At 36.5% G+C, this 26,083-nt stretch overlaps 1 protein-coding gene across 1 annotated transcript in view; it reads right to left on the reverse strand.

Moving 5' to 3' along the window:
• Positions 1–26,083, reverse strand: part of CSMD1 (CUB and Sushi multiple domains 1) — a 1,638,713-nt gene that overhangs the window by 116,419 nt on the left and 1,496,211 nt on the right. The window contains exons 51-52 of the mRNA XM_065401391.1: positions 13,700–13,894; positions 6,994–7,167 (exon numbers count right to left, since the gene is read on the reverse strand). Coding sequence (XP_065257463.1) covers positions 6,994–7,167; positions 13,700–13,894 — 369 coding nt within the window. The remainder of the gene's footprint in view (positions 1–6,993; positions 7,168–13,699; positions 13,895–26,083) is intronic.

Genomic DNA, 26,083 nt, shown 5'->3' on the forward strand with positions numbered 1-26,083 from the left:
AGTGCTGTTCTGAATCAGGATTATTAATTGTTAGACACCTAAAATACCAGATTGAGTTGCAAATGTATACAGAAATGTTTGGTCTTAAATGAATTACAGGTGCAATTTTTGTGGGCACAAAATGTTACAAGGAAAAACAGTACATGAGATCAAGCCAGGATGAAAAGTCTGGCCTTTGGACTCATTGGCCGTTTTGTAGGATTGGGCACTAAATGTTTTCATACTAACTGCCTGGAAATTCAAAGCCTTTAATTATCCATAGAACGGTTACTTTACAGCTCTCTTGGACACCGTTTCTGAGACAGCTAACAAGAATGCCAATTTTGATAACTTTTTTGTGATATGGATATTAGTTCGTTAGAAACTGGACAGAGACCATGAGCTCTTTTTACACACGCTAATGAGCCTACATAAATGAGAACTATTTTCAGCCACAGTTGTACTGAGCTAAATTTATGCCAGCTCACTAGCTCTGAAAGGCTCTCTTCTCCCTGATCCAATGCATGCTGAAAATCAATGGGAGTCTTTCTATTGGGTTTAATGTGCTTTTTGAATCAGACCTAAAGCCCCCTTTAAAACATATATTTTGTATTCAAGTGTATTTTGCACTTGAAATGTGAGATAATAATATCTAAAAGAAACGTCTATAGATAGGCACAATTCTGGCAAAAAGTCATGCACAGCATACATCTAACAAGAACTTTTTACAGGCAACACTGTCACTATTGACCTGGACTAGACTTGAGATGGCAAAGTGACATGATAAAGGAACTGCTTTTCAGCCCCAGAGGTGTCATACCTCTTGGTGAGAGTGATGTGAGTTTTCTCAACAATATCTAAACAGAGAGTTTCATTCACCAGAGAAGTTGGCCTGGCATATTAAACAAATACCAAAGTCTCACAAAAAATGTTTAGGAAAAAGAAATAGGAAGTATCATAAGACAAACACTAATTTTAACAGACTAATAAATGACATCAACAATTGCTGCTGCAACCTTTAAAAAGTGAAAATATCTCTGGGGGAAATAATTTGAAACACAGATATCAGACAGAGGAATAAAGCTAGAAAGCAAAAACAATCAAAGGGACTGAAGGGTGATAATGGACATCCAATGAGTCATAGATTTGTAAAATGTTATGACAACATAAAGGCCAATAAAAAGAGGCATTGTTGGGAGTAAATGCATGAAATTGAACAAGGAAAAAAATCAAGCTGCATATCAGGAAAGTCTTCCTGATACAGATATCTATTACCCTGCGTAACAGTTTCCGAAATAAGTGCTGGAAGGTGCACTGCTTGCACATTTAAAACTAGACTGGAATATACATTAGTAAATTTCCAGTAGGGAACAATCCTGTGCTGAAAGGGAGATGGATGAGATGACCTAATAGGCCTTTTCCATCTCTAGATTACATGATCCTAAATTTTTGGCTACAATGATCAATTCATCTTTGGGGTTGTTTAATCTGCAGATGTATTTCACAGCAAGCATACAGAAAACAAAGAGAATGCTATCTAGGGTTCTAGAAATTAGAATAATTTATTATTCAAACATAGGAGAAAACTGATAGTAAGTATTGCTTAGTTTGTGCTAAGGACTGTTGTTACTGATCAGAAGATCTGATGGGTGGTTTTTTGGTCATAATATGTTAAAACTGAATGAAGCCTGGCACATGCTCCCTGATCTTGACTTGATGCAAAAATAAAACCTCTGTGTCTGATAAAACCCACTTGCATTGGGTTCTATATAAGCCACTAAGCAGGGGCTTGGGAATATTTCCACTCCTCTTTTTGTTAGACACTGGACAGTCTGGTTTCTTTTTCCATTTTGGCCTGCATACTACATGACATATTTATTAAAATAACTGTGTATATTATTTCCATCTATATTTATGTCTCTATTTTATATAACAAGATGCCATCACTCTTAACAATGTGTATTTTAAAACGGAAAAAAAAAACAGTAAAGAGTTAAACAAAACAAAAAAAATCAAGCCAGATCTTCCAACAAAATACTTCAAACACCACTGCATCTTGCTATTTTAGCAATATGAATGTCATGGTACTTACAAAAGGATTCAATCTTCTTGCAAGTCATCACCATGGTATAGCAAATGACATCTTGTATCAGAAATAACATTAAAACAGAAAAAGTAATAAAGATAGTGTACTTTGGGGACAAAATATATCACAGGTACCCTGGCACGACGATGACTGTATATTGGTAATAGAACCAAGAAGAAGTGCTGAGACGTTATCCTGTGCAAAGAAAAAACCTCTGAATAAATAAAGAAATAAAAGTGTTTGAAAATAAATTAAAATGGCTGCAGCTCCCAAACATCATAACTAGAATTCAAAGCCCTTGTGTTCCAAATGACTTTTGGAATGGATGAGTTAGTCTGCCACACGAAAAACCTGGTATGAGAAAGTCAGTTTCAGCGTGTGTATCAGATAAAGCTATTTTCTTCAGAAAGGAAAATTAGCTGGGCCTCAACAAACCATTAAGAATTAACAATAAAGACTTTAAAGAATTTCCTTTTCATTAAGGAGATGCTGGAGGGAGATGATATAATGCTACTGAAAATTTGCCACACACTCTCTCTCTCTCTCATCAGAAGTAAGAGAATGTAAAGTTTCTTGGAGGATAGTCTCAAGAAAATTATTTACCAAAAACTTTCATTCCTAATCTTTTTTGCACACATTTGTGCATTCCCAATCTCAACATGTAATTCCTTTATGTCACTTGAAAGGTGTTTTCTTGGCATTACATTCTGCTAACACATAGTGGCAAGACCATGACATAAGAACAGCCATACTGGGTCAGACCAATGGTCCATCTATCCCAGTATCTCGTCTGTCATCAGTGCCAGATGCTTCTGAGGGACTGAACAGAACAGGGCAATTTTGAGAGATCCATTCTTTTTCATCCAATCTCGGCTTCTGGCAGTTGGAGATAGAGTGACACCTAGGGTTACCAGATAGCAAAACAGTGAAAAAACAGGATGGGGGTGGGGGGTAATAGGCGCCTATATAAGAAAAAGTCCCAAAAACCAGGACTGTCCCTTTAAAAACAGGATATCTGGTCACCCTAAGGACAACTGGAGCTTGGGTTTATGTCCCTGACCATCTTGGTTCATTGTCATTGATGGCCCCATCCTCCATGACCTTATCTAGTTTTTTTTTAACCCAGTTATACAACATCCCTTGGCAATGAGTTCCACAGATTGACTGCATTGTGTGAAGAAGTACTTCCATCTGTTTGTTTTAAACCTGCTACCTGTGAAGAGCTCAGATATTATGGTAATGGGGGATCATGAAAATACTTAGATTTGCATGTTTAGTAATCACTATTACGAAGCCAATATTTCCAGCTGTTATCATCACAGCAGTATCTGAGATGGTGGAATTATCTTCTATTTAAGTACATTGTTGGGTAAAATTGAACTCTAACAGATGACAGTGCATGGTAACTTTTGACAAATGCTGATCTGTAAATGATGACCTACTGTAAAATTACACTTAAAAAAAACTGTGTTAAAACATGACGGCTAAAAAATCAACCACTCAAAAGTTAGGTAACGCATAAATTAAAGTTGCTAATACAAACTTAATTCAGCCCACTTATGTATACAGAACCCATGCTTCATTTTTTCCTGACTCCCCCTGCCACTGTGATGCATAGTACTCCTTTGTCATTTTTTGCAAAAGTTGGAAGGAGGACAGTGAATGAGGCAGAGAACTGCAGGAAGAGAAAGGATGGTCTTATGGTTAAAGCATTTGAATGACACCCTTGGGAATTTGACTCTATCCCTGAGCAAGTGCCATGAGTTTCTATTTTTGCACCTACTCCTATTCAATGCATATGAAAGGCTGCTGATGTAGAAAGGGGTGTGGGTTGGGGTGTAGTGTCAATGTGGTGCTGCTGATAAATGTATATCTCTTTTCCATTGAATCTGGATGGCGGTTGACTGGGCAAGAGTCTCTATTTTCCCAGTTTCTAGTCAAGATTTAGGATGGGAAGCACACTAGTTTTCTGAAACTTAAGACATATAAGACAAAAGTAATGCTGGTTGCTTTGGGAAAATGTTTACAAGAGCTGTCTGAGTCAGTATCTGGTCCCATGATACAGGGGGTTGTCTTCCTTTTCTTAACATTGAATTCAAATGATTATCTATCTATGCCTGGCCAGGAGATTGTAACCTCTCCTTTTAGATGTGGACCATACCATATTTGTCAGCACAAGACTGGATTATGCTATGCACTTTTCATGGATAACCACCTGAAAACCACTCTAAAGCTGCAAATAAAGCAGAATACTACTGCTCACATATAGCTTCTATAAGGTGCTGAGCAGACATGCCAAACCTGCGGGGAAAAAAACACACACACACAGAAATTTGGCCTGTGAGTTGCTTGTTGGCTAGTTTTTGGCTTGTAGCTTGTTGCTTGTTTGGCTTGTAGCTTGTTGCTTTTTGCTTCTTTTTTTTTTTTTTTTTTTTTTTTGATCGGCTCCCGGCAAGCAGAAGTAAGGGGAAAGAAAGTCAGGGGTGCACAACGGGCCCACCACAGTCCCAGACTGAACACCAAGAGGATCTAGTCACATAGAGTGTTGGGGTTCTTAGGGATTGGCTTGTTTTGGAATGGGATTAGCTTGATTTTTGGCTTATTGTGAAAGTTGAGGTGCTTATTTACCACATGAAAGTTGGCAACTGTGGTGCTGAGCCCTGATCAAGCAAATCACTTATGTGCATACTTAACCTAACATGAAAAGTCAATGGGCTTACTCACATGCTAAGTCAAGCACAGTTCTTAAGTGTTTAGTCATATTGTACTACCATGGCCTTTTATGTAGAGGTAGTTCTAATGGATTGCATATAAAACCAGTGCTCTGCAGTCTAGATTGGCCTCAGAGTGTTTCCAGGTACAGATTAGTTTTGACCTACATCTCTGAAGTTTGGGTCCTGGTTACCTTAGAGGCTGACTGTCTTCTCATATGATACCTTAGCAACTGAGAACACTTGAGATACTTGAGCCAAAGCCACACAAGTTTAAAGAGTGGGGCTTCGAGCAGGTTTTTTCAGTTTTGACTTGATCTTGCTCACACAAGCACAAGTTTTTTGAGCTTCAGGAGATTCTGCAAGGGCTATCAGTTTATCCACGCTTTTGCTTGAGGGATTATTTTGAATGGATTTGGGTGTGCAGAAGGTAGTTAGAGTTCTTTAACTGTCAGTGTGCTCATATGTAGAGTTCAGTGTTGATCTGATTTTATAGAATTTGCGCTGAGTGATTTTATTTTTGTATCAAGCATTTTATAAATTGGACAAAATAATTTAAAATTTAGTAAACAAAAATAAATAAATTACAGTAAAGAAACTAAAACTAAGTGTTACTTTTGTGACAAATTCAGAAAGCTAGGCAAATCACAGATAACGAATGACTGGCACTCTGCAGAAAGAGAATGCCCAAAAATTTTACAGCAAATTGGGCTAACATTTTACAGGGCTTTGATTAATGTGGATCCTGAAGATGGATATGTTGCTTCCTCTTTCCTTCATTTATCCTAACCTCTATACCTACTTTGTGTATTTTGGTACATTTGTTATATTTGGGGAAAAAATAAGACAAATTATAAATACAAAGTAAGTTAGGCAAGTATTATTATTAGCCCACCTGTTAATTTTACACAAAGAAGTCAGTTATCAATAAGCTATCTGCCTTAACATTTAATGCCACAGCTATTTTTAGTTTTCTTATAAAACAGTTTTAGTATTTAATCCCAGATAAAATAGGAATGTTTAATGTGCCTGACAATCATATCCTGGTGAGCTATTCTGTTCCATGAAACATTATGATGTGACATAGATAGCAAATCAATACAGAAGTCTTTCACCTTGATGACACCTATTGTATGTATTATGAGTTGTTTGGTTTGCTTCTTATGCTAGTTTTATCTTTGAAGGAAACAAGACACATATGGAGATAGATGCAGCATTTTGATATCCTAAGAATGCATTCAGGAAATAGTAATTTACATGTATATCGCAGTTTATTGCAAATCATTAAACTTTTCTCCGTGCATAAATGGTCCTCACTCATTTTAACACCACATGGAAGTCTGCCAAAAAGGAACACGAAGACCTCTTACCTACAGATATACTTAGTCAGTCAAACACACAGAAATGATACACATCTGAATTTTCTTGAAAGAAAGATTTGCTTCAGCAACTCTGGAAAAAGTTCTGTCAGTTAATTGCATGATAAAACAATGCTGTTTTTGAGCTATGGAACAATTTAATACACACATAATAATTACTTTATCTTTTGTACCTTTTATGGTCTTCAAGAGAACATTAACAAGATTACTAAAAGTTGGTTTTAATACTGTCCATTTTGCACTGAATTTCTCATTTCTTTCCCTCTGACTTTCTTTTTTAACCAAAAAAATTACCAAAGGAGAGAGAGTGAAAGAGGGTTGTATGTTAGAACACATTTATTGTGCTATTACCTTCTTCTTGCTCTAAATGTGGAAGAACAAAGTCTTTCTACTAAAGTCTTCATATGGACAAAAAACAAAATGGGGCAGGGGAATCCATATATTGAACTGCAATATAAAAATTAAAGAAAGAATCCAACTCTATTATGAATGCCTTTTCATTTTGTTTATATCTCAGGTGAGAAATTGCGATGGAATATCATTTATTGTGCCATGCCTGTCTTTTTGAAACAGAAAATTTTCCTTTTATAAACAAAGGAGTATTTTGTTCCTTCAGATGGACACTCCCTAGGCTTTTGTTCTAAAATGTTAGGCATAATTAGATAAAAACTGCTAAATTCTAATAGAGGAAAAGAAAATAATACACAGCACGGCACATTTTCCATATTAGGACAGCTTCATTTTCTATAGTATTTATTACACATTCACCTGACAGCGTTGCATTTCCAGGATCTAGTTATGAGTTTGAGTTGTAAAGAAACACTTTAGGTATATTTACCCAGACATCGGGTTTCGGCGCCACTCCAGAGTCCATTTGCTAAGCATTCTCTCACATGAGATCCAACTAATGTGTACCCTGTGTTACAGGTGAAGATTGCAGTGGCTCCATACACCGTTAGGGTTCCAATCTTATTACCATTTGGTGGAGAAGGGAGGCCACCACAGGAGACAACTAGGGGGAAAACATAAAACTGAAACTGAAATATGAAATCATCTCCTTTTAATCTCTTAGATACAAGAAATAACACAATTCCTTATAGCTTTTGTAAATCTATGTTTTTGCATAGGCTTAATATATATACATTTAAGAATCTGATGTGGTATATGCTCTAAATTAAGAGTTTAAAATTATGCCTTCATTGGCACAGTTGTGCCAGATTAGGGAAATGCTCAAGGATCCCTTTCCCCCTCTAGGGCACCAGTGCAGAGGATAGACACAATCTACCTTACAGTCTGAAGCACAAAAGGAATGTGACGAACAATGCTAGTCATCCAAGATTCGGGCAAGTCTGGGTAGATCATGGCAGTACTCCAGAACACTGCTGATTCCTGTTGTACAGAATAGGAAGAATTGCCTTCCCCTGTACTTTCCCAGGTCTGTGGAGGTATTTTGCCTTTTAAAAGGCATGAGGTTTTTATATATTGAACTCAGCACAGATGTTGATTTTTCTTAATATAGTATTTCTGTTGATATTTACAATAATGTTATATACTGTAAACTAACCAATTAAATGTGATAAATCTTTCAATATGTCGATAACTGCTCAAACCTAGTTAAACCCGATCTGTTATTTTTCCTTGTTTCCGTTAATATACAATTAATAAGATGGTAATTGTGGTAGTCCTTTGTTGTCTTAGCTAGTTCAAGTTCTATTTTACTGACTGACAGCACACACCTTTTCTACATTTTCTTTATTTTCACAGGCACATGTTACTCAAAACTAAAATTTCAATGACAGGAAATTTCCTCTCTCAATTCTTAAGGCACTCTCTTCCTCTTCTATATTTAACTTGGTAATAATGGACAGCTGTAGTTTAGGAGCTATAATGGGATCCCATTGTGGAAACTAGGTAAACATATAACCTGGATTTCATTGTAGTCAATCACACAAGTACATGCATTTAGGAAATAGATTACCAAAGCTCATTGTACACCAAACTTCTGCTGAGGAGCATCACATGCTCCAGATTTAATGTAAGGATTCCTTTTGACTGCAAGTCAAGTAATAACTGAATTAGTTTGTCGAGAGGTCCAATGTTGTAAGATGTATAAATATGCATAATAATGATGATATGTACATAGCACACTCATTTTAATTTAGTTCACGAAAATATTATATAGTGGACTATACTATGCATACATATGCAGTAGTTTACATTTGTGAAATGACCTCTGATTTTTCTAGCTGATTGAAATTGCAACAGCATGTTTGATGAGTTGTATCTTGTTTTGTTAAAGAAGCCATCTGCATAACCTTAAGGAGAAATGAAGTGCAACTAATACCCCCAATTAAGTCTCTCCAGCCATAGACATCCCCAAACCTGACTTCTAGTGGATCCTTTAAAAAAGTCACATTATATAAATGGATATTGAGATATAAGATTTAAATGCTCTAATTACATCAACGATCATGTTTCAATTATCCCACCTGCTGCCTCAAAAAACATAATTGTACACAGCTAGAACAGCATCTATATTTATACCATCTCTTCTGTATATGTGAGTGATAGAACACAGTACACACTGTCTTCTCAGAACAATCTTTAGTATATTTTTGGATCTTAATATTATATACACCATACAAAAGTACCGCTGAACATATTTTGGCAGCTGATGTTTGCCCTCATTAAATTCTATGGATGAAATAACATCTTTATCTTGCAAATAAATTAATAATAAACCTTTAATCAGGAGTGCATAAACAAGTCCATTAGGATTTTGCATCTATTCTTCTTATCTCTTTGTTAAATACATCCTGTCTGGATCACTCTCTCTATTGTCTCCTCTAATTACCTTACTAGGATTTTTATCACTGTGGCAGTTTGTGTAGAACTGGCCTTTTCAACACACTTTTCAGCAGCTGGAGAATAGATTCCAGGATGACTACTTGTGATCCAGCTGCAAAATCAGTTTCCAATTAAAGAAGGTGGAAAAGTAAGCTTTAGAGATTATTTAATAGTGGCCACACAAAAGAAAAAAGGTGTAATTTCAGTTAATGAACTCAAACCCTTATTCTTTTTAACTACAAAAGAAAAATCAATATTCTCATTATTTCATAGCAATTATGAAAGAGCTATCCTATTTTTCTACCCTTATTTATTCCAAATGAACTGTTTGACAAATAACCCCCCCAAAAACAACCCACCACTGTGACGTGTCATTCCATATACTTTATGAAAATATGCTTATGATATGAATATGACATAATTGAGATATACTTTATGCAAGATAGCTCATGTGAGATATTATTGAAAAGGTTATGATATACTGAATGAGATTATCCTATTTGTATGCATGTATCATTTCTGTATCTGAAATTAGGAATATTGACTATGTATCTGTATTTCAACTATGCTACTTTGGGTGACACCCACTGCCAATACTTCAGGTACAACAATGGAAAAGTCAAACAGGGCAGATGGCCCATCAACAAGGACAATGGACTGTAAAAGAGCTTAGGCTTCCTGTGAACATGTGGGTCAGCCTGTGAAGAATGACTACAAGGGCCCGACAGAGTCAGGTGGTCTTGTCATCTGATACTAAAACATCACCTGTGACTTCTTGTAACTTTCCACTGTAAGGGAAGGGGGATCAAACTAGAAAACAAAGGACCCCCGCCTTATGCAAATACTATTTAAGGGTAGGGAGTGAGGCAATCCAGGTGATCAGTTCTCCCCTGCTATCTCACCCAAGATGACTGCTGGAAACAACTAAGACTGAACAGGGGGAAAGAACTGGACCCAGGCTGGAAGGGCATCTGGCCTGTGAAGAAGATTATTAGAACCGCATTTAGGGTGAGAACTCACATGTAACCGGTTTCTTTAGTGTATTAAGCTTAGTTTGCATGCTCTGTTTTATTTTCTTAGTAATCTGCCTTGTTCTGTCTGCTACCTCCTTAACTACTTAAAATACACCTATTGTAGTTAATAACTTTATTTTTGGTTTATAATACAACCCAGTTTATGTGATTTCTAACTGCGGGAGGGGGGGGAGAAATTGTGCATATCCACTTCCACATTGAGGAATATATCTTTGGGTCTGTACTCCAAGTGAGGTGGACATCTGAGGGCTGGAGCAAGTCCCCTAAGCGGCATGTTCCCAGAGCTGATCTGCAGTTGGGTGTGGCCCTGCCTGAGTGTTGTTAGAGGAGGTTTTAAGGGTCTGGCTCAGCAAGACAGGTAAAAGGGGACTCATGCTGGCAGAACAGGTAGACTCAGTGGTATCTCAGCACATCAGGTGACTTTCCGAGGGGTGACTTTCCCCTCACAGTACCACCATTCACAGAAAGTCCAAAAATCACATCGTTGCCTTGCCCTAGTGGCTACTATACTTGCTTTTCTAGCCTATTTCAAAATATATGTAAGCAATTTTATTTTGTTTTTTAGACAATTATATTGTTTTATTCAGTAGGGGTTCCTGCTTCTGCAGACACTTTCTTTACTTCATCCCTTCCCTTTGCGAGAATGGGACACTGTTTCCCACCTGTCCTTGTTTATGCACGCTCCACGTGCTGACTGTCTGGAACAACACAGTTCTCAGTGTTTGGTGAGTGCAATTTGATTGGTTGCTATCCCTGGGTGGGAGGGGCTATACATAGGGCTAACTGCCTAGGAAGCTCTATTCACATTTTCTGCATTCCCACTTGTAGGATCATGAAAGTGATGGGCCTACAATTTGCTTGGGGAAAACAAGGACTTATCTGCTGCACAATGAATGGTTTTCATTCATTAGTTCATCTAGCAGAATGCAAAATGATTCATGAACAAAAATGAAACTGGTAACAACTTACCCAATATGAATATGTCTGTATATTATTCCATCCTAGTGAAGGAAGCAGAGTGGTCCTTAGCAAAGAAGTTAAACTACAGTATTATATTTCTTTTTTAATGGAGTTTACTTCTACTTTGCTATAACTTTTATATGGTTGCTTTTATCTTGTTTTAGAAATTTTCTTGTCTTTGACTTCCTTGCTCATATTCAAAGTTCCATCGTGAGACTTTGAGTATAATGCAAATTTATCTTTTTGCTTTATCTAAACTTCCTTGATTGTATGGTCTGTTGTCCTGTGACCCCAGACCTGATCTCAGGGAAGGTTGGTAAGCAAAATTAAACTATATTTCATGTAGTAAGGTATCTGGCTTTAGAAAGTGAGAATTAAAGCTGTAATTATGCAAATAGGGGAAGTAAAGATAACACAAATTTGAATAGTCTTTACAATAAATAGTTGCCCCAATAAATGCACAATAGTAAATAGGTGGTGAAATCACAGACAATCATTGCACTCTTGAATGAACTCATATAGAAAAATGATAAAAGAGAACGATACCCTATCGCCTCTGGGTGAACACTTTTCACAAAGTGATCACTCTATATATGACCTATCAGTCCTCATCCTCAAAGGAATCCTGCACACTTTCAAAAGACCAGCCTGGGAGCTTAAATTCATAACTTTGTTAGACACAAAAAACCGTGGACTGAATAGAGACACTGGATGTATGGCTTATTACAAGAATCTATAACCCACTAACCCCATCCCCACCCCCCACCCCCCGCAACTGCTCTTCTCCCTTTTCCTTTCCTTTCTATGACTGAAGAGGTGTTTACCTGGCCACTTCACCATGAATGGTCCAGTGAAATATGTATTAACTACTTATGCTAAATAATCTGTTCCATCCTGTATTTAGCTGTGATACGCTGAGTAAGTTTCCCAGACCTAAAGAAGAGCTCTGTGTAAGCTTGAAAGCTTGTTTCTCTCACCAACAGAAGTTTACCCAATAAAAAGATATTACCTCATCCACCTTGTCTCTCTAATATCCTGGGACCGACATGGCTACAACAACACAGGACACAAGGCATTATTGACATTTCTGCAGGCTCTAGCAGGGGTGTATAGTTTAGAGTGGCTCTGTTTATTTATTTCTGAGAAATCTGTCATTGAGCAATAGATCTTCTACTCCAAGAATTATTTTACATATGGGTTCCACAGGGATTCTCCTTTGTTCAATTTGCATATGAGGGGAGATTAGCTCATTCTAAAAAAAATCTTCCTTGCATTAATATACTTTTCAGAATAAAGTACAAAACTGATTCTGAAAGACTGTGGGTCTACAGGTGGAGTACAGGATTGAAGGCAGATGTACTACCTCTCCCTCCGACCTCAACACAGGGAACAGGATGGTGTGAAGCTAATGGGGTGTAGCAGGGCTCTCTTCTGCCAAACCTTGACTGGTATATGGGTCCCAGAGAGACCCATAGGATGCTCTAAATTATGTAGCTTTTGGAATCAGGACCAGCACAATCCACAGAAACAGGGAACCGTAATTAGATCCTGGACACATACACACCCTTCCCTGCTTCTCCCCCCACACCCACCACACAAAGCAGAGCTTGAATGTGGGAGAGTTTCCCCATATGTAAAAGGGATATTCATACATACATACCTTGCAGAGTCACTGTGACAATAAGTTAATTAGCATTGTACAAAAACCTGAACATTTAAATTGCTACAGAATTACTTGGTATAAATGTCATGTACTACAGAATTATTGTCCATTCCCTGAGATAGTTGACTAACAGATTATTTTCTCCTCCCTCTATGTTTCTTCACACTGCACAGGAAACCCTTGCTATATGCTTCCCCATCTTCTTAAACAGCCTCCTTGCTTCCACCAGGTTTCTGACTCCTAACCCTCATGGTAATTGAATATCACATCCTGCTTCTCCCAGCTTCCCCATACTCAGTCACTCTCTGTGACTTCGCTTTTGTATTCTTCTTCATCCATGCCTGGCCTTTATGTACAGGTCTTCTCTATCTGATTAGTTTAACCTACATATTATATCTGTATTTGCTTGTGTAGATTATCATTAGCAGTAAAGCTTTTTGTGGTATTTTTGTATGAAAGGTATTATATAAAAATGTGTTGTAATGAATGTATGAAATGGACTCAAATAGTGCAATCCTCAGACTTTATTCAACAGCATAAAGCAAAACAATGTAAACATATTCCCTTTCAGAAATTACTTAAGTAACAACAATATCCTCAACTATTCTGTAAACAGTATATGCAATGTTTCCCCAGATCCTAACTCCCGAATGAACCCATGAGTCAAACATGGGTCATCATCCACTTAAAGGATCAACTATATAGCTACTAAGACAATATATCTTTGACTTTTGTAAACATATATATATGTGTTGCACCTTGCTTTGAGAGTGTTGATTTACAAACAAATTACATCTCATTTCTAAAATACTTAACAGTGTAAACAAATGTGTTATTCAAGAAATTCTCAGTTTGCATCAGTTGATTTCAACCAGTGGTAGTCAATCTTATTTATTTGCTTTCAATTTATCAGCAGAAATGTCAGGAAAACAAAATAGTCTCATCTACAGTTATTACAGAAATGGAGTAAATAAAAAACACTACAAATACAAATATACTATCAAAAAGCATGATATTTGGTAAACAAGAAAGTTCCTTACCCTTACAGCTATGCCTTTCATCACCTCCACTCCATGTTCCATTAGATCTGCACTGTATGAGTCTTTGACCCCCTAAATAATAGCCAGGACTGCAGCTCAGCATTACTTGACCTCCATACTCATTGAATGACCCAGATATCAGTCTCCAGATGACATGCTCTGAGAGCAGAGTCTCAATGCTGAGGCAAGTTGCAGCTGTGAAGAATGGAAATTTGTATATTAGCACTTTTCCCTCACATTACTTCACAAAAAATGACTCATGGTCTTATTGACAGGAGGCTTTCCATGTGAAATGAAGCATGCTGTGAACATTTTAAAAATACAAGTTCCAGCAAAGATCAACAGACATTGCACAATACAAAGGGATTTTGGTAGTTTGTAGTACATTGCAATTTAGATACAATAGAACAATTATATAGTTATATACAGTTACATTTTCTAAGATAAAGACGATCTATTTAAATTTAATTAATCATAGAATCATAGACTTTAAGGTCAGAAGGGACCATTATGATCATCTAGTCTGACCTCCTGCACAATGCAGGCTACAGAATCTCACCCACCCACTGCTGTATCAAACCTGTGTCTGAGCCATTGAAGTCCTCAAATCATGGTTAACGGAAAAATCAAACTATAGACTACAGTGGGTATATAAGGAATCGCAGACAATGATGAAGTACTTAATAGTCAATGGGGAATCGTCTCAGGATATAGCCTTTTGTTATCTAATGCAAAAGACAGTCCAGTTGTATCAACAATGTCTGATAAATGTAACATTTTAAAAAAATGTTTCATTTCACTGCACATGACATTTACTGGGTTCTAACTGGATTCTTTCAGGTGCATCCTATAAACACATTGTAGTGAAGAGAGTTAAATATTCAATCCTAATTACCTGGAAATTGATGTACTGTAACTACACCGTAGCAATTATGACATTACAAATTGGAGCAATTGCCATTACAAAAAAATCAACATTTGACACACCACAGTGATGTCAGTACTGCAGCTTCTCGCATTCCAAGTTTGGGAAGATAGTGTACTTACTGTAAGTAATGGAGAATATCAGTGTTACGTTTTTCATGGTACTCATGCAAGTTATAACTGAATTTTGTGTGAACTGTCATAGGAACTGTCATTTTATAGTGTAGTTGGAGATAATTTCTCAAGCCTGCTGTTGACTTTATTTATTAAAGTTCATAGATAAAGTTCACAGAATATTTATTTGGTTGGTATGAACATTATTCAAAAAATGTGTCCTAAATATAAAAGTTGATTACTTTTTAATCTGATTTAATTTTATTAAAATATTTGGGAATATGTACAGATCTTAAAGAAAAGAGAAGAAACTCTCATAAATTCAATATCCTATATTCTGAATTTCAAAATTACATTACTATAGAAAAATAGGATTCAAACTTAGTAGTGAGTGCCCTTGTCACACTGTGACTATAGGAAGAGGCAATAGCCACCAACATTTTTTAAAAGAAACATTTATCCTCCTGACCCCCCGTCCCACCAAAAAAAATGAAATACAGGTAAGAAAACAATGCAAAATACAAAAATCTTGCCTTTGAATCTGGCCATAGAAATTAAGATATATGCCAAAGGTCCTGTTTTAGCAATCATCATATCTGATCATCTACAAAATCCACTTAGGCCATTGCATTACTATTACTAGTTCATATAAAGGCCATAAGGATCTGAAACAAATACAGTATATGTAAGAAAACAAAAATTGTGCTAAAAAAATAAAAAGGTAACTAAACATAAAAGTGTCTGATTCTTATTTAGACTAAGGCCGCTTTACTCCACCCTGACAGTGTTAATGAGCCATAAAGTGGTTATAAATTACATTTACTCCCACTTTTAGGCTACTTTCCATTGCCAGGGTGATGTAAAATAGTCTTAGTGCAAATGGGAATTTAGCCCTGAAGTGTTTGGTGCATAGAAACAATGAGAGAAAGAGAAGAGGGTTAGTGAAATTCCTGGACTGTGATTCAAAAATAATGCATTTTTAAAATTTAAATTTCCTCTGGTTTGTACTTATTTTTAACTATTTAGAATATTTTAGTAATTCGTGATTATAAGTATGTCTTTTTCAGTACTTCATGCACTCATGGTATAGACTCAATCATTGCAAAATACATACTGACACTGCTGGAGGCCTATGTGGGAAAGATGCAATAGTTTCTGAGCTGGGAAAATTACCCAAAGGGTATGTGATTGGCAAATATGAGGCTATACTTCCAAACAGGGATGACATGTAGATATCCCAGATCTTTTTCAGTTTAATCCAAATGTGGTTACCAAATTGTAAAGTAAAGTTGAAGCGTCGATATTTTGAGATAAGTTAGGGTTCCCTGCCCCCATTACAGTATTTCACATTTTTGGAAGCAGTTGCTCAGTTTAGGTGATCACTTCCTATTTGCTAACACCATTTTAGCTGCTAGTCATTTTTTTTTGTTTGTCTCACAGCAGCTCAAGGTGTTTCCAGATACAAAAATCAGATGCTGAGAAAAAGTGGTTATTTGCTTATTAGTAAATGATAAATAAATTATTAAATGGCCAAAAGGTTTAACTCTTCAATATAAAATCATGTAGGTCTATTATATGATATACATTATTTTAAATAAATATTCAGTAACTTTCTAGATCTACCATAAGCCTAATTTTCATCACTGCCTCTTTCAAGTAATGGTTTTAGAGAGAAATATGGTTCTTTCAAAGATGAAAGGGAGCCTCTTATTTAGCTTAATCATCACCAGTAAAGAGATTCAAGCTCAACCACAGGGGATATTTTAAACCATTTTAGAGATAAGAGGTTCACCTATTTCAACCTTATGGAAATGTGCTCCCAAAATAATTTCTCTTAATCTGACAGATTTTAGTAGGACACTTTGTTGACAGTTCAGATATACAAAACTCACCTCCATTCTAACAGCAAACATAGTTTTCTACATCACTTTTACATTTTGCCACGACACAATACAATTTCCACATGAAACCAAATATGTTATTGCCAGAGTACAAGATATGCTCTCTCTAATTCATGGCTATATGTAAGTGTAACTGACTCTAAAATGCTGCTTGAGGTATTGTAGTTTTTAATTTTACAGTGAATGATTCTGATTCATTAGTTTCCACTTCATTCAGGAGATAAAAAATAAACTAACAGTTGCTTTATTTAACTCACCCAGGTTTTCTGGGTAGTGCCATAATGAATTAGACTTCTCAGTCTTCCCTTTGTGAAGTACAGAGACTACAGACATTTGTCATTTACATAGATGAAACTATTTGCATCAGAGATTATTTCAACTTCATCCAGATGTAAAGAAGCAGCTGTCTTCTTTCAACGTTGATTTGTTTTTATGAAGTAATGTGTGAGTAAGCACTGCTTGTTACTAAGTCTAGTTCAGTAAATGTAATTACATATCTAAAAGTAAGATTAGGTGTCATTTCAGCAAAATGATTTCATCTACATATACTAATATCCATGTATACACACAAATGCAGGGAAATCATTTTGAACTATAACCACCATAAAAAAGCACTGAGAAATGGAGCTGCCGTAGCATTATAAAATATGTTTGTCTCTAAATACTCACCCCTGCACATAAGGTGATACTGACAAAAAAAGTAGTAGTATACCAAATTGAGCTGCAAAACCAACATATTTCTGGAATCTTTAAAAAGGACATTAATCATGCTGCTTTAGCTGTATTAGGCCCCAATTCTTCCAAGATTTATATATGTGCTTAATTTTATATACTGTTAGTAGTTCCACTGAAGTTAATGGGAAGACTCACAACGCATAAATTAGGCATGCTCACAAGTTTGGAAGGACTGGGGACTTGATTTGTTTTTAGCTTTGTGGTCTTCAGTTAGGTTTTTAAAATAAGATATTTACAAACCTGTATTTTAATAAGGTTATTGATTTAATCTCCTCTTTAGGAAGCACTAGAAATAGTATAAACTAGTTTGTCTAAAGAGCTTAATTTGCATATTTCCCCTATAAAGCAATTTTGCCATCTTTAAGGCCTTATAACAAATCCACTTTTAAGTTATTTAACTTTGCCATGGCTTAATTAAACTATTTACTCATATTGTGTGACATGGATTTTCAGCACAAGCTCCAGATGCATTCCTGATGCCTTCAATCCCAGATGTACCTTCATCATTTCCATTAGTTGGAACAGGGTTCCTATTGGCAGCTGTAAAGACCCCTAAATATTTTTTGTTTTTCAAAGAAGCCACATTTGACCATTGGGAATCTAAAGTCTATAAGGAACAAAGGCTCAAGAGTCACACCCATCAAAATGCACTCCCCAATGCACCTCATTTTGGATCGTTAAGGTTTTGACTCATGTCTGGAGCGATGGGAGTTTGGAGAATATAATCTCTTCTGACACTGCTGCAGGGGGGAAGCAGAGTTCCCCTCCTTCCCACCTGCTTTGAGAAAGCACAACTCCTGAACACCCTTCTGCAAAGGGTTTGTAATTATGAATAGCCCTTGATAATTTCTTGTTCCCGCCTCTCATCCTGTGCAACAATCACAATCTGGCCCTTTGAGATCTTCATGGCAGACTGATTTTTCCTTTTCAGTTGAGTTCTTTTGATGGCTGTCAGCCGTTGCTTGCCTTGACATAAGTGACAAGAGTATTCCAAGTTCTATGCCAGTGTTCCCTTACACATGGTGGGTGCTCTAAGCAGTAACCTATATGCCTGTATGCATTTTCATTACTTTTTCAAGAAATAATTTTGATAAATGCACTGAGTGTATAATGAGAAAAATCACTAGTTATAAGAGCTAGATATTATTATTATGTGCAAGTGTAATGGTATGAGATACTTGGCTGCTATCCCTGTAATTAGTTTCCTCTGATTAAAAGAAATGGAAAGTGCAGCTTACCATGCATTGTCCTTGATTAATAAAATGCCAATACAATGACGATGCATCATCTAACTACATTAACAGTTTTTCTGTCATTTATAATACAATAGATGCTTTATTTTAGATCTTATTTGTGCCTCAGGGCAGCAATTCATTCAATTAAATTATTGTTCAGAAAGATAATGAAAAATAGAAATGATGTTTCTTCCAGAATAAATTGCTACACATGTATCACATGAGAGCAGTAGCCACTACTGTCTAAACCATCATATTAGCTTAGAATTCTAGAACTATCAAGCATGTTTCAAAAAGAAATCTGTAGTATGTAGATTTGTGTAAAGTTATCAGTTTGGCCCAAACCGCTGCTTAAAATGTTTGAAATGAGGAAATGAGCATGCAGACTTGGAGGAGTTGTTCTTAAATATTAAAGAAGAAGAACAAAGAAACCATGAAAAAGAACAATAAAATTATTTATCTACAAGGTCTATTTTTTTTCAAATAACCTTTAAAATTCTGGTATATTACAAACTAGGTTATATTTCCATATCCATCGTCATGGGAAGGAACCATGAAAGGAAAAACAAATAGGGACTGAGTTTAACATTTTATTTTAATGGAGTAATACACTTGATTGTATTTATATTTATCTAGATAAATAGATATAAAATCAACAATCACATATACTCTTTATAATATAATATGTTTTATAATATAATATGTAAAAAGCTATTGCTTTCTGATGATATATTGTATAAAGCAATGGTACTTAACCTTGGAGAGTTAGTAAGACACTTTTCAATCTACTGTAGTTCCAGAGAGCTAGCGAATAAGTGTACTGTGACATCCTGACATTGTACCATGATGTCTGAGTTGTGACCCAGAAGTTTCAACAACTCAGCAGTTTTAGTTTATTGACATCTTCTCAAGAGAAACATCACAGTGAAATATCATAAAATGTGATGCTGATTATTTTGTGGCACAATGTCATTTCATGACGCAATATTTTTGGTCAGATCCTTGAGTGTGGTCCAAAAGTAGAGTGCAAGTTGGGTATGGTGCACAAAGTTTAAAGCTGTCTTTGCACTCCCCTGATCCTGGTGCTACTCCGTGCATAGCTGTTCTCTTTGCACCTTGTTAAAGCAGCCTCAGGGCAGCCTGCTCCCATGGAAGAAAAAGACAACATTTCTATTCATTTCAGTGGAATGAATATTTGCAATTTTGTGCAGTAAGCAGCCAGCAAAGTTCTAAACTATGATAACTGTGCTATTTATCATTTTCATAAGATTTTAAAATTACACTCTGCAGTTTTCTAGGGAGTTAAGAACCTCATCTTAAAAACTTCTTGGACCAGATCCTTTCCTTGTTCATGCCCCTTTATGTTGCTTTAACAATACAAAGATGATGGAGAACTGCCTCTTTAAAAGGACAGATGAGGATTGCCCTGGGGTGGGTACAACTGGCTGTATGCCATTACACATCCCCTAACAAGTGTAGAGAATACTCCTGAGAAGGCCATAGCTGGAAGGAATCACTGCCAGAATATACTGTGAGCTGGAGACCCTTAGCTAATGGAGACTGTTCTAGCTTACAAAATTTAGGGAAGCCCTCAGAGCATTCTGGGTTATGAGGGGATTTGGTAGCAGCCTGAAGTAGTCTGCTCTAAATTATATTGGGAACTAAAGCAGAACATGGATTCTGTGCCAACCAGAGCTTAGCTGGACCAGGCATGTGCCCCTTTTCCGGAAATATAATTAAATAATATCTGCAAGTGACAAAGTATTAATGGGAAAACCATTTGAAGTTTGGATTGTAAAAAATGTAATTGGAGAAATTCATCCCAATCACATATCTCATATGAGAAATATGATGCCCTGGTGAAATGCTGAAGATATATATTCCACTTTCCTAAAAGATTAAAGAAAATAAATTTATATTTGAACACAAATCACTCCTCTCATTCTTTAGTCTTTTAGGGGGGAAATGGCATACTTATTCCCAGTCATTACAATAATACAATAGTGTGTACTTTGAATAAATTGTAGGAATAAATAGTCAGTTTTTAGAATGGAGAGAGGTAAACAGTGGTGTCCCCCAGGGGTCTGTACTGGGCCCAGTCCTATTTAACATATTCATAAATTATCTGGGGGAAAGGGGTAAACAATGAGGGGGCAAAATTTGAAGATGATACAAAACTATTCAAGATAGTTAAGTCCCAGGCTGACTGAGAAGAGCTACAAAAGGATCTCTCAAAACTGGGTGACTGGGCAACAAAATGGCAGATGAAATTCAATGTTGATAAATGCAAAGTAATGAACATTGGAAAACATAATCCAAACTATACATATAAAATGATGGGGTCTAAATTAGCAGTTACTACTCAAGAAAGAGATCCTGGAGTCATTGTGGATAGTTCTCTGAAAATATCCACTCAATGTGCAGTGGCAGTCAAAAAAGTCATAACACAAGAACTAGGGGCCACCAAATGAAATTAATAGGCAGCAGGTTTAACACAAACAAAAGGGAGTATTTTTTCACACAAGACACAGTCAACCTGTGGAATTCCTTGCCAGAGGATGTTGTGAAGGCCAAGATTATAACAGGGTTCAAAAAAGAACTAGATACGTTCATGGAGGATAGATCCATCAGTGGCTATTAGCCAAGATGGGCAGGGATGGTGTCCCTAGCCTCTGTTTGTCAGAAGCTGGGAATGGGCGACAGGGAATGGATCACTTTATGATTACCTGTTCTGTTAATTCCCTCTGGGGCACCTGGCATTGGTGACTGTTGGCAGACAGGATACTGGGCTAGATGGACCTTTGGTCTGACCCAGTATGGCCATTCTTATGTTCTTATGAATAGTTCTTTTTTGACTCACTAAAGCTGAAACCATGTATTCTTCACAGCAATCTCCCCTATATTCCAGAACATAATGCATAATTACATTTCTCACTGATTCATGCCAGATCTGATGTCAGTTTACAATTTCTGTAGCTTGCTGTTATCATGCAGCACCATCCAATTTTCTATTCTTGACATGTCATGGGACATTTCACACCTTCTATTTCATTCCAGTCTTAAAGAGGGCTATGACAGACATCCCCCAGAGTGTTTATAACAAAAGTGAAATAACAACACTTAAGTTTCAAGTATGCTTTGGTGCCCTCAATACAGTTCATAATATGAGGCTTGATTGCTACTGAGGGAGGGCTGTAAAGTGTAGATAGCCATTCTGATATGCAGAAAGGTTGGCATCAATACCGTTTACAAAAAAAACAACCACCCACAGGACTGGGGAGACAGCTACAAGCTCCAAAAGAAAAAAAACACCCATTAGAGATGGTAGCTAGTGGCTGTTTAAAGCCATTTTTATAAATCATCATTCTACGTGTCTCAATATGTCTTCTGCACAGGGTCAAGGTGGGAGATGTTATACACAGGGTAGCTGATAAGTTTAGATTTGGCTGGAAAACAGAAGATAGAAGCAAAGGGGGATACGGCTGGTGCCAAGATTGGGGCTCAAGATCTGCAACATTTGCCTAAAAACATTCTTCCAATCTTTATCCATTAGTGATATATAGTGTATGGGGAAATGAAGTATATTTTATACAGCTGCAGCCAAGGACCTCGAGATTTCTGGATGCTAGGCTCCATGGCAGGGATCCTGGATGTCCTAGGAGCCCTATATCTAACTGATGGTAATCTCTCAGGGAGCCTGGAAGCCCCGAGAATCATGATTTGAGCCTGGGCTCTTCCAGTCTTACTGCCATAGAGATCCTGGGATGAGCTCCCAGGATCTGTGGCACTAGGACAGCCCCAATATGTGGAATCCCTAGGGCTGGTGACAGCAGAACTCCAGACCTGTGGGCCTGCTGTCAATCCCAGGGAGCATAGTTAATTACACAAACACCATGTGGTGATGTTTCTGAAATGAATTTTTTTCGGGTTTTCCATTTTGGTGAGCAAACCAAAAACATTCGGTTTCAGTTTCAACTGAACTAATTTTTGTCAGATTTTTTGGTTTGAGCTCTCAAACCAAAAAAATCAATTATTCACTCAGCTCTGCTGTTAATAAGATTTAAACTCAAGGTTTAAATGCAGTGCTTCCTGGTTTGACTCTGCAAAATGCTTTTCTGGAAAGTTCCTAAAGGACTTCAGTAAAGAGTTAAACTGAGGAACTGAGGGGCAGGAAAGGGAGTATAACAGTACAGGACATAATTTGACCTATTTCCCAGGTACATTTGTATTCAGTAATGTACTTGTTTGTGCTATACATTCATTACCATCTGTGTAATTCTTTATGGCCTGAAATGATCACAGTTTAGACCCCAAACCTGCAAAATAATCTGTCTGATCCCTGCAACCTGCACACTTTTCTACCTGCACAGTTGCACACACTTTAATAGGACTCTGCACTGGCAGAAGAGTGTGCTTTAGGATCAAAGGATAAAGCTTTAAGATCATGTTTGTTCTTTCATCAGTTTTGTGATATTCATCTTTGCTTTAACATACAGATCTCAGATACTTAGGGCCCAATCCTTCAAACATATGCATGCTTAACACAGTTCTTCTACTGAAGACAATGGAACTTTCAGGGTAAGAAAGTTAAGCGTTTGCATAAGTGTTTGCAGGATTGGGACTTTAGCCATTTCTTTTCTAACTAACGCAAATCTATTTTTTTCCTAGCCTCTGTAAATATGTTTAACCTAGGAGAGCCTTCATTATTCTTGTTTGCTAAGAACTCGTCTGCATGGGGAAACTGCTTGGACTAGTTATTCCAGAGTAGTTCCCCATGTAGATATTATTCCAGACAAAAAGTCACTTTATTCAATAATAATTAGTGCACTTCCAAAGCAGAGTAATTATTTTGGAATAATATCATTTTTATTCCAGAAGAGACTACCCACATTAATGATACTCCAATTTCCCCTAACTGACATAAATTTGTAGCCCTCATACACAAACATTAAAATGTACAGAGTCTTGTATTCTCAATCAGTGTTCACATCTCACTCCCCGTCAGTACCTGGCCTGAGCTGGGGAAGCTAATGATCCAACCAGCGGACCAAATTCGGTGATGAATCCTGGTCACGTGCCACCTGAGGCATGTTGTGCATATGCTAATAAAATTCTCAAAGCAAGAATTTTGGCTGAGATTAATATAAGAAACTATATAATTACTTTCTAATTAGAATTTTGTATATCACACCTTTAGATGCACATGATATTCCCTATTATACTACCTGCAGAGTTATTTGTTTCATCTTCAATTAACCTTATACAATAACTAACCAAAATGTCAGTCTAAGTAAAACTAAATGAGATCTCATTCAGAGGGACAAATTATATTATACACAATTAAAAATACTGGGACCTGGATAGAGCTGGTCACAAATTTTCCAACAGAATGTGCTCCCATGGGGAAATACTGATTTGTTGAATATATTATGTCCGAATTCCAAGACATTTTCAATTTGAAAAAAAAACACGTCATGAAATATTTTGATCATGTCAGAGTGTTCCAATTAAACATGTTTTAAACAGAATGTTTTGCCTTTTTCCCCCAAAACAACTTTTCATTTAAAAATGTTTTATTTTATATTATCAAAACATTTTGGGGGGATAAAATGTAAATGTTTCATTCCAATTCGATCAACCCAAAACAAAATCAGAATTTTTGTTTCATGGGAAATTTTGAAAATGCATGATTTGTTCTGTTTTGGAATGGAACCCCCCCCACACACACACACACAAAACCTATGCAATTTAACACAAAACAGAAACTGGTTCCCATCCAGCAATAGCCCTTGAATATTTTTTCATGAATAAGGACTACACAATTCAGGGACTGATGCAGCCAAAAGATTATTAATTTATCTAACTTCAGTATAGCGTAACTTTTATTTGTGATCAATGAGTCAGAAGTCAACACAATTTAGATATTTGTGGATGATATCCTTTGCTGAAGTTAATGATGTAACCAGACAGTATTATATTTAATTCACCTGTAATTTGTTAAGCAGAGGAAATTGAACTCTTGATGTAACTTTTAACTCTTGATACAACTATTTCCAGAACAGTGATAACAAAGCATAAAGGGCTCAATCCTGTGAAGTGATGAGCATAACCTTTTAGGGTTTATATATTGTCAACTCCTATTGAGTTTAAGGGGTGTATATTTGTGTATTAAGGAAGACAATCTATATGAATAAGAAATCTAGATACATTGTAGAAGATCTACTGTACATATGAAGAATACAATGTTTTTATAACACCTAGCTATAGAAATGTCCATTCTTCAGGATATGCTAACTTATGACTTTAGTGGTCGCTACACAAATTTTCAGTCAGATTGTAAAACTATTTCCTTGGCAGAAATCTGCACATCAGTATTATTGTACACCAACTCTTAATCTAATTGATATCCGTGTTCAAAATTTGAATTGCCTGTTATTGGAAGCCTTGGGGCAATTTCTTCAAACTTGGAAATGTCTGGTTTGCAGTAAAATAAAACAAAACAATAAAATCAATCAATCAATAAACCCAGATATATGTATTAAGGACTCCTAAAATGTCATCACAATATGTCTTACATCAATATAAATGTTCATATCAGCACTTTTTTCTTCTGTGCTGAAAAATAAATTAAACTGTCAAGCCTACATAATTATCATTTCCTCTCTTTGGAAATGATATTTGCTTCAGCAAATAATAAAAACTAACATTTTCAAAGGTATTTGAACATTTACTGAGAGACTGCCTTAAGAGAAAACCTGGGGAGCCTATATCAATGGAAAAATAATCTGAGTTGGCAGAAAGGAGTCAGAGGTTATACATTTTATATGCTGAATTATTATTTAATAGTCCACAGAGATAGCAGGCCCCAACGGGAGAAGATGGCTAGCCTAGTGGTTATGGTGACAGCCTACAATTCAGAAGATCTGGGTTCAATTCTATGTTGCATGAAAGACTTCCTCCTTGGTGTGATTTAAGATAAGTTATGTGGTCCCTCTATGCTTCAACTCTCCATCTGTCAAACTGAGGATTGCATTACTTCCTTACCTCACAGAGGAGTCGTGAGGCTAAATATATTAAAGATTGTGAGGTGCTTTGAGATAGTACTAATCAAAGTTTTCCTTTAGTCATTAGCAATCATTTTTACTAATCAGTTATAAATAAAACATAATGCAAATGCCATATTTGCTAATATTTCAATATAGCAGGAGGGAGAGATTGTCTCATTCAATGTAACTGAGTGAGATTTGGGGGTCATAGATCAGTGTACATGTCGCGCTCCCCGTCACTAACCGAACTGGGCTGGGGAAGCTAATGATCCTAATGATCCAAAAAGCCGACCCAATCTGGTGATGAAACCTGGTCACGTCACCTGAGGCACATTGCGCATGTGCTGAGAAGAAGTGAGATTTCATTTAATATTTTTCTTTGTAGCTTGTCAGAGCAAGAATCAGGATTTGTATTTCCATGGTGGCAGA

The sequence above is a fragment of the Emys orbicularis genome, chromosome 3 (assembly GCF_028017835.1).
Source record: "Emys orbicularis isolate rEmyOrb1 chromosome 3, rEmyOrb1.hap1, whole genome shotgun sequence".
NCBI classification, from domain to species: Eukaryota; Metazoa; Chordata; order Testudines; family Emydidae; genus Emys; species Emys orbicularis.